At 41.6% G+C, this 10,252-nt stretch overlaps 1 protein-coding gene across 4 annotated transcripts in view; it reads left to right on the top strand.

Moving 5' to 3' along the window:
* Positions 1–6,618: 6,618 nt before the first annotated feature.
* Positions 6,619–10,252, top strand: part of MFN1 (mitofusin 1) — a 34,303-nt gene continuing 30,669 nt past the window's right edge. The window contains exons 1-2 of one of the 4 annotated variants that reach the window (XM_014838353.3): positions 6,619–6,751; positions 7,796–7,914. In XM_014838353.3, coding sequence (XP_014693839.2) covers positions 7,803–7,914 — 112 coding nt within the window. In that variant the 5' untranslated portion in view covers positions 6,619–6,751; positions 7,796–7,802. Of the gene's footprint in view, positions 6,752–6,862; positions 7,057–7,795; positions 7,915–10,252 lie in introns of those variants that run through there. The other 3 variants (XM_014838354.3, XM_014838355.3, XM_070509380.1) reach the window with 3 other exon arrangements.

Genomic DNA, 10,252 nt, shown 5'->3' with positions numbered 1-10,252 from the left:
CTTTTTTTTTTTTAAGATTTTTTTTTCCTTTTTCTCCCCGAAGCCCCTGTACATAGTTGTGTATTTTTAGTTGTGGGTCCTTCTAGTTGTGGCATGTGGGACGCCACCTCAGCATGGCTTAATGAGCAGTGCCATGTCCGTGCCCAGGATTCAAACCAGCGAAACCCTGGGCCGCCGAAGTGGAGCGAGCAAACTTAACCACTCGGCCAAGGGGCTGGCCCCAAGATCACAGTATCTTTGTGTGTAGGTATAATTCAAGTTTTATTTTTGTTTGTTCAAGTGAGCCAATTTCCCCGATGCTATTTGTTAAATAAGGCACCTTCTCCCAGTGACCCACGATACCAATTTTATCATATATCAACTCCCATGAGCAGAATTGGCATATGGGTCTGTGTCTGTACTCACCATATTTCTCTGTTCCTGCAACAGTATCACAGGCTTTAACAGTAACATAACATAATGCTTTAAATATTGTGGCTTTACAATATGTCTTAATAGCAGGTAGTGGGAATTTATTCTCTCTGCTCTTCTTTTTGAGAACTGTTTTAGTTATTAGTGGACTTTGTCTTCTTCCATGTAAGTTTAGAATTAGTTCCAATTCCATCTAAAGTCTTGTTGGAACTGCATTAAAATTAGAGATCATTTTAGAGGGAACTGACATCTTGACAATGTTAAATTTTTCATTGTGTAAAATTGTATATTTCTCCATTTACTTAGGTCTCTTTTTAATTTTTTTCATAAAGGCAGTATGCAGTTTTTGTTAAATCCATTCCTAGATTCTTTACTGTGTTGGTTGCTTTGACACCCTGTCTTATTTTCTATTTGGTTATTACAGTATATAGGAAGGCCTCTGAGTTTTTAAACATTGATTTTATATACAGAAACCTTATTCAGATTTTAGTCATTTTAGTTCTAATATCTGTCTTTGTTCAATTTTTAATGTATATAATCATATCATCTGCTATAAATGACATACTTGTCACTTCTTCCAGTCTGCCAATCCTTAACTCTAGCAACTTCTGCACCTATTCAGATAGACATGTGGGTTTTCTCTTTAGTCTGCTAATATTATAAATTACATTGGTTGATTTTGAGATGTTGCATTATCTTTGTATTCCTAGGAAAACCCTACTTGGATGAAAATTTTTTTCTAATACAATGTTGGGTTCAATTAGCTAATATTTCATAGAGGATGTTTGCCTCTATCCATAAGTGTGATTTTCCTTACTTATACCTCCTATCTAGTGTGATATCAAGGTTATTCTAGTCTTTTTGGTGAATTGGGATGTTTCCCCTCTTGTCCTTGCTTAGCAAAAACCTGTATGAGATAAAATTTATCTTTTCTTTTCTTTAAAGATTTGGTAAAAAGTTACTTCTAAAATCATCTAGGCCTGACTTTTTTGCTATATGAAATGGGAAATTGCCATTTCAATTTTTTGAATATTTTTAGCTCTTTCAAGTTTTCCATTTTTTCTTGGGCTAATTTTGGTCTTTGATTATTTCCCAGAAATTTTACACTTCGTCTAAGTTTTCAAATTTACTGACATTTATGATATTATATATCTGGAGTTATTTCTCCTTTGGTTTGTGTCTTCTCTTGTTTTTACATTTTTGAAAACAGTTGGGGGGCCGTCCCCATGGCCAAGTGGTTAAGTTCACATGCTCTGCTGCAGCAGCCCAGGGTTCGGATCCTGGGCGCGGACATGGCACTGCTCATCAGGCCACGTTGAGGCGGCATCCCATATGCCACAACTAGAAGGATCTGCAACTAAGATATACAACTATGTACCAGGGGGGATTTGGGGAGATAAAGCAGAAAAAAAAAAAAAAAAAAGATCGGCCACAGTTGTTAGCTCAGGTGCCAATCTTTAAAAAAAAAAAAACCAGTTGGTAGTGGTATGTCAAATTTATAAATTTTAGTTTTTGTTAATCTCTATTTAGTTTAGCCTTTACATTTTACTTTTTTTCTTCTTTCTTCTTTATGTTTACTCTGCTGGTTTTTGTCTATGAGTCTGTTCCATAAAAGAAAAGCTATGGATTAAATTATTTATTATATTAAAACTTTCATTTTTTTTTTTTTTTTTTGAGGAAGGTTAGCCCTGAGCTAACGTCTGCTGCCAATCCTCCTCTTTTTGCTGAGGAAGCCTGACCCTGAGCTAACATCCGTGCCCATCTTCCTCTACTTTATGTGTGGGGACACCTACCACAGCATGGCTAGCCAAGCAGTGCCATGTCCACACACATGATCCGACCCAGCACACCCCGGGCTGCCAAAGTGAAACATGGGCACTTAACCTCTGCGCCACTGGGCTGGCCCCAAAACTTCCGTTATTGTAATATAATTTATAACATGCAATGCCACTTTTACTTTAAAATACAATAATTATATTAAACATGTAATTAATTCTTATTTGCAGAGCTAATGAAGGGATACCATCATGATTTTCTTTTCTTTTCTTTTCTTTTTGAGGAAGATTAGCCCTGAGCTAACTACTGCCAATCCTCCTCTTTTTGCTGAGAAAGACTAGCCCTGAGCTAACATCCGTGCCCATCTTCCTCTACCTTATACATGGGATGCCTACCACAGCCTGGCTTTTTGCCAAGCAGTGCCACGTCCATAGCTGGCATCCGAACCGGCAAACCCCGGCCCCTGAGAAAGCAGAACATGTGAACTTAACTGCTGCGCCACTGGGCTGGCCCCTCTCTTCTTTTTTTGTGAGAAAGATTGGCCCTGAGCTAATATCTATTGCCAACCTTCCTCTTTTTGCTTGAGAAAAATTGTTGCTAAGCTAACATCTGTGCCAATATTCCCCTATTTTATGTGGGATGCTGCCATAGCATGGCTTTACGAGCAGTGCTAAGTCTGCACCCAGGATCCGAACCTGCAAATCCTGGGCCGCCAAAGTGGAGTGCGTGAACTTAACTACTATGCCACCGGGCCAGCCCTGATACCATCATGATTTTAAAAATTCAAAGAATATAAATAAAGAAAAATTCCCTTTGAGATTGCCTGTGTTCAAAACTGATTTGAGTGGTTAAGGGTTTCACATAGCTATTAAGTGGCATGGTCTAGATTTGAACCAAGGTCTTCAGATTTCAAGTTCCGTGCTTTTCCATTAAAAGATTTCTTCTTCAATATGTATTTGTTGGGCCCAGCCCCCTGGCCCAGTGGTTAAGTTTGTGTGCTCCGCTGAGGCAGCCCAGGGTTTCACTGGTTCGAATCCTGGGCATGGACATGGCACCGCCCATCAGGCCATGTTGAGGTGGTGTCCCATATGCCACAACTGGAAGGACCCACAACTAAGAATATACAGCTATATACTGGGGGGCTTTGGGGAGAAAAACGAAAAACATAAAATCTTAAAAAAAAAATATGGATTTGTTGAATGGACGTATGCGTGATCTCAAGGGTAGTAAATTCTTTCCCCCTCCACATGCTGGTCAATGGTTGAAATTCATCCTCAAAATTTCATTCCTTTTTGCTTAATGCCCTAACACCATTGTAAATTATAGTGCTTATCAGTTAGGATTGTTACTAGTCATGTATACGTTTTATTAAGAATTAAAAATATAAACTATTTATTACATTTTTCTCATTATAGAAATACATGCTTAATACAGAAAATGTGAAAATAGACATGTACAAAGGAAAAAAAATCACATGTAACATCACCATCCAGAAATAAAATATATGTATTACATATGATTTACAAAAATATCATATTTTTACATAGTGTGGCAATCTGGTGAGCATTTCTCTATGTCAAGTGTTTTTCTTTCTTTTTTTTTTTTTGAAGATTTTATTTTTTTCCTTTTTCTCCCCAAAGCCCCCGGGTACATAGTTGTATATTCTTCGTTGTGGGTCCTTCTAGCTGTGGCATGTGGGACGTTGCCTCAGCGTGGTTTGATGAGCAGTGCCATGTTCACGCCCAGGATTCGAACCAATGAAACACTGGGCTGCCTGCAGCGGAGCGCGCGAACTTAACCACTCGGCCACGGGGCAAGCCCCCAAGTGTTTTTCTAAAACACACTTTAATGACTACATCATATTCCATCCTGTACAGGTACCATAATTTATTTAACCCACCTCCTCCAGGGGAACACTAGGATTGTTTTTAATCAGTTTTTCTTAATCATAAACAGTATTTTGATTATTATACACTTATTTGTATTTTTGAATACATTTATAATATTTGATTATATATTTATAGCTAAGCGACTGTCTGCATCTTTGATTATTTTCCTAGGATCGCTGGGTCAAAAGGCCTTTACATTACAAATTTTGTATCATTTTGCCAAATAGCCTATAAAGGTGTGACAGTTCTATGTGTCAACTTGGGTAGGCTACAGTACCCAGTTATTCAATCAAACACTAATCTAAGTGTTGCTGGGAGAGTATTTGTGATTCACATCCATAATCAGTTGACTTTATGTAAAGAGGTTTCTTTGGGTAATCTGGGTAGGTTTGATCCTATCAGCTGAAAGGCTTTAAGAGCAGAACTGAGGTTTCCCTAAAAAGGAATCCTGCCTGTGGACTGCAATGTCAGTTCCTGCCATTGTGTCCTTGCTAATGGCTTGCCCTGCATATTTTGGATTTGCCTAGCTAGCCCTCACAATCACATAAGTCAATTTCTTGCAATAAATTTCTTACCTTCTGAACCCTGACTGATACCGAAACCCTACTGCTAGGCAAGTATGAGACTGCCCTTGGTCATTTGCCTCATAATGTGAAATTTTTTAGATAAATAGGTAAAGATCTATTTTTTCAATAGATCTTTATTGCAAAGCAAAGTTTGATGGGAGTACAATTCTAAGGATTCTTAGCAGAAAAGATTAGCATACCGTGTTTATGTGTGTGTGTTTGTTTACGGTGTGAGGAGAGAGGGTGGGGAGAGGAGATAAGGGATTAAAGAGCATAAGACATTGTGAAGTCAAATGGTTCCAGCTTATTTTGCAAATATGACTAGGGCTTTAGCATATTACTAATATTAAAAGCTATTTTGGGGGCTGGCCCAGTGGCACAAAGGTTAAGTTTGCACATTCTGCTTCTGCGCCCAGGCTTCACCGGTTTGGATCCCGGGTGTGGACCTATGCACTGCTTGACAAGCCATGCTGTGGCAGGCAGCCCATGTAAAACAGAGGAAGATGGGTACGAATGTTAGCTCAAGGCCAGTCTTCCTCAACAAAAAGAGGAGGGTTGGTGGCAGATGTTAGCTCAGGGCTAATCTTCCTAAAAGAAAAGCTATTTTTTTATGGAATGCCTCTAATTCCAGCAATGGACCGGGCTCTTTAATAAACATTGTGTGGAATCTCTGTACAGTCCAGTACCTGTACAGAGAAACCAAAGTGACCTTTTAAAACATAAATCAGATTATATCACTCCCCAAGCTTAAAACAGCAAGCCATTGATTGCACTTAGAATAAAAGCCACTTCCGATCTTGGCCTATATGGTTCTATACCTGCCTATCTCTCTAAAGTTATTTCCCCTATTGTCCTTTTCCCTCCCTACTTCCCAGACATACTGGCCTTTTTTCTTTTCATCCACCATACCCCTCTCCTTCCTATGGGCTGTTGGACTTCCTGTTCCCACTATTTTAGGCACTCTTCCTCCAGATATTCCAAGAATTGACTTCCTGGGAAAAGCAAGGAAATATCACCTTCTCAGAAAAGATCACCCTATGTGGCTCAGTCTTTTTCACTCTCCTTCAGATAGTCTATCCCATTGCCATTTTTTCTTCAGAGTAGTAAGCACTGTCTGAAATGATCTAATTTATTGCATTTTCTTGTTGATATTAATCTTTTCCAGTAGAAGAATATTTATTTATTTATCCAGCTCTTACTATATGCCCAGCACTATTCTAAGCACTTTACATGCTATAGACACATTTAATTTTCACAACAACCCATAAGGTAGGTATTATTAGTGCTCGAATTTTATAGATGAAGTACTTGAGAGTCAGGAAGCTTAAGTGGTTTCACTTGCAAAACTGCATCTCACTTGCCAGCTCTGGAAAGAAATCCACAGGACATTCTACCGAACCATGCAAAAACCAGCAGCAGCAGCAGCTCTCCAGCGATATTAGAAATGCACATTCTTAGGTCCAGTGAATCAATCTGCAGTTTAACAAGATTCCCAGGTGATTTCTAAGTACTAAGTTTGAGAAGCATTAGTCAAAGATACACCAATTTCCTGACTGTCACCTCTAAAGTAATTCGACAAACACTCAGAGCTGTACTGCAAGCCCAGGACGCCAATCACACAAGGACAGAGTTGCGGAGAGGTCAAAAGATTTTATTTTATTGCTCCTGGCCGGGCAAGCAGAAATCCCTCTTGCCTACAAGCCCAAACACCTCACCTCATCTCACCTCCCCCCACCTCCTTTTAGCTCTCTCTCACTAAACCAGCCAGTGGCAGCTAGCTATGCTTAGGCTGGGCAGAGCTTTAGAAACTTTGAAGAAAGATGGGAGACGAAGCAGAAGTTGGAGAATGAACAGAAAACCATTCTCCTCCTGTCATTCCCTGCCCACAACAAGCCTTGCCTTCTGCCCTTAAGAAAAATGGCGGTCGGCGTAGAGGCACTTCCGGCGACGGAGCCAAACAAACTCGGGGAGGGCAAGAGACCGGAAGTGACCGCCCTTTGCCACGCCTCCTGCCGCTTCCAGCCTCTTGGCCTCGCTTGGGAAGATGAGGCGGCCAGAGGGCTGTGGCTGACCTGCTGCTGCTGGGTGACAAGTGGGAACCGGGACAGGGTGAGTGCCCGCTGCCTTGGCCGCTGGCCAGTTCCCTTTGCTCGGTGTGACCTTCGCGCGGCCGGGGACAGGGGGCGGGGAGTCGTGCGCGGGACGTTCTGTGACGAGGCGCCGCCGCGGTCCTGCGCGAAGGAGCGAGCGAGCGAGCGAGGTTGGAGCGGGGCCGGGTCGGGCCCGCGGAGCAGGCGAGGCCGGACGGAGCCGACGGCGGGGGCGCCCTGTCCGGGGCGGCGCGCGCGGGGCGGCGGCGGGTCTGGCCCGAGCCCGGCGGGCGGGCGGGCGGGCGTGGAAGGCCTTGCCCCGAGGTAGGTGTCCACACTCTGCTGAACCGGGTCGTTGTCCTCTCCCTGCTTTTCCCACGCTGCTCCTTCGCTCGGTCATTTCCTGACCCTCTGGGCGGCTCAACCTTGATGGCCAGTCGGCTCCGTTGCACGCGCAGACACACCAGGATTCGACTGATGTGTGATCGTTTTTGTTTGCTGTCTTTTTCATGAGAAGCTGCCAGGAAAAAAAAATTTACTAATATTTTTTGAAGTTCTTCTTAGTTTGGCTGGAAACGTCAATGCTCCCTTTAAGCCTTGCCTCCTGATTTGTTGTAGAGAGCTGCTGTTTCTAAACGTCGGTATTGCGTTATGATCTTGGAATTTTATTTCCTCACCTTGCATATCCACCTCCACCCACCTAGAGCTCCAGGTTGAAAAACTTAATCACTTAGTTATTGTTTCTGAACTTGGCTGCTTCTCACTAACCCTGTTCTCTGATGTACTTAAGAGTCACGTGCGGTCACAATTTAGCCACTTAGTTTCGTCTTCACCAAAGTAGAAATTGCAACCAAGATTTTGGCCAATAGAGTTCACGGTGGTCTTAACTTGTCTGACTAAAGCGCTTGTCCCGGAAAAACAGTTATCTAAAAGTATTTTGTCAATTTGTTTAATTTATTTAATCGGGGAGTTCATCAGTGTTGCCAGAAGGTGTCATTAATTTGCATGTCTTTATCATCCTGTTTAATTTGTGCTTTTCTAACTTTTTATTTTCTGCCCCCAGTAGCATAATGGCGGAAACTGCTTCTCCACTGAAGCACTTTGTGCTGGCTAAGAAGGCAATTACTGCAATCTTTGACCAGTTACTGGAGTTTGTTACTGAGGGATCACATTTTGTTGAAGGTTAGTTCCTCTAAGTTTTAAAAATAATTACTGTTGAAAATACACAAAGGTGCATTACTCTTTCAACCTTAGTTACTGAACACATGCATAGGGCACTGTGCTATAAACTGTGAGTGATGCCCTAACAAACCCATTTCAGCCCTCCAAAGAAGGAAAATTAAATGGCATTAGTAACAACTAAGAAGTTAGTGCTTGTATGTGATATTCTAAGCACTTTATTAAATTAATGATTCATTTAATCGTCATATCAACACTGAAGCAGATTTTAATCACGCTCATTTTAAAGATGAAGAAATCAAGGCACAGATAAGTTAAGCCACTTGCCCAAGATCACACGGCTGGTAAACGCCAAGACTGAAAATGGGGCAGCCCACATTTAGCCATTATACTCATCTCCTTCCCACATCAGCAGTTAAGCCAAGATCTCAGACATATCTTATCTTCTCAAATGAGGCTGGAATGCAGTGAGAAAAGGGCAAAACACATTTTCTTAAAATGAGTGTAATTGTTCAAACAAAGGTGGTGAGGAATGTCTTACTAGGGAATACTGCTTTGGTCGTAATTGTTGAAATCTTTTCTGGTTCTTAAGTTTACAAGACCATCGAGGTTACAGTGAAAAGGGAGGGATTCTGTTAACTTCTCCAGTGACAATGAGGAAACATTTGGTAGATAGGCAGAATCAGACTTTTTCCCTCATCCCTCCTAACCCTCCCTCCCCGGATTTTGAGCTCCTTGAGGGTAGGAGTTATGCCTTGTTATTGTGTCCCTGTCACCAAACCTGAGATAATTCAAGTTTTGTTGTTTTTTTTTGGTGAGGAAGACTGGCCCTGAGCTAACATCTGTTTCCAATCTTCCTCTTTTGGCTTGAGGAAGATTGTCTGTGAGCTAACATCTGTGCCAGTCTTCCTCTGTTTTGTATGTAGGATGCCACCACTCCATGGCTTGATGAGTGGTGTGTAGGTCTGTGCCTGAGATCCAAACCGGCGAACCCCGGCCCACCGAAATGGAGCTTGAGAACTTAACCACTACACTACCAGGCCGGCCACTTTTCTTGTTGAATAAGAAAAAAAACTACTGATATAGAATCCTTTGGAAAGAATTTGAGCTGGCACAGTGACTTTTGAATAATATTTTATTCCAAAAATGTTAATAGGGGCCAGCCCTGATGGTCTAGTGGTTAAAGTTTGGGGCTCTCACCGCTTTGGTGGCCCAGGTTCATTTCCTGGTCGTGGAACCACACTACTCGTTTGTCAGTTGCCGTGCTGTGGTGGCAGCTCACATAGGAGAACTAGAAGGACTTATAGCTACGATATATAACGATGCCCTGGGGGGCTTTGGGAAGGGGGAAAAAATGAAGATTGGGAACAGATGTTAGCTCAGGGCGAATCCTTCCTTGGGGGAGAAAAAGTTGATAGGAAGTGAAAATGCAGTTAAAAGTAATATCTTCTGTGTGTTGAGCCTACTAGAGATTGAGCATTATGCCGGGAGCTGGTGAATGGCAGCTTTAGAATCTGTTTGATTTTACTGGCTCTAGAACCTCAAAAAATGTTGCAGAAAAGAGACAAAGCAAATAAATCAGGAAGAACATAGAAGAGCAAGAATAAAATGACAAACACAGGTGAATGTAGTGATAAAGAAGGTAGTCATACCTTTATTCACCAAATTGCACATATTTTATTAATGCACTGATGAGATATATAAAGCTTACGTTTAGTTGGGTGAGCCCTGAGTAAGCTGTGTTAATGTTTGTGTCTAATTAGGATCATTTAGATACCTAAGTGAATCTCCATATTTTCACCTTCAAAATGAGATGAGAAATATATAAATGTAAAAATGTAGATTCCTGAAATATAGACAAAACTGAAAAAAGGCTTTTCTACTTTTCGAACCCAGGCTTTTCCAGCTACCATATCCTTGGAGGAGGGACGAGGTTAGGGCTGGGCTGGGCAGTTACCCCCACACCTGACGGGAATGGGATACAATCCTCAATTCTCTTTTCATGTTAAATGAGCTGTTTTGCTCCATCCCTGTGGGAAGCAGACAAGAAGTAATAAGGTAGCAAAGTCTTCCCTAGCCTGGAGACCTCCTTGACCCGTAGCTTTAATCCTTAGGGGTACCCATTCAAACCTCACTTTTTTCTTAGCATGTGGATCCCCTTTCTCAGCCCAAGATTTGAAGATCCAGTCTGGATGGAACAATAATAGGTGGATATTAGATTCTAGTTTCTCTGTTCAGAAAAGCATATTCGTCTTAGATGGGTATTTTGTATTTTTGAGACCCAGATGAATAATAGATACCCTTTTGACTGGGTCCCTGTAACTTTTAGTAATTTTGAAAT

Source organism: Equus asinus, chromosome 5 (assembly GCF_041296235.1).
Source record: "Equus asinus isolate D_3611 breed Donkey chromosome 5, EquAss-T2T_v2, whole genome shotgun sequence".
In the NCBI taxonomy this organism is placed as follows: Eukaryota; Metazoa; Chordata; class Mammalia; order Perissodactyla; family Equidae; genus Equus; species Equus asinus.
The sequence above is the reverse complement of the archived record's forward strand: the minus strand, read 5'-3'. Positions and strand labels throughout refer to the sequence as shown.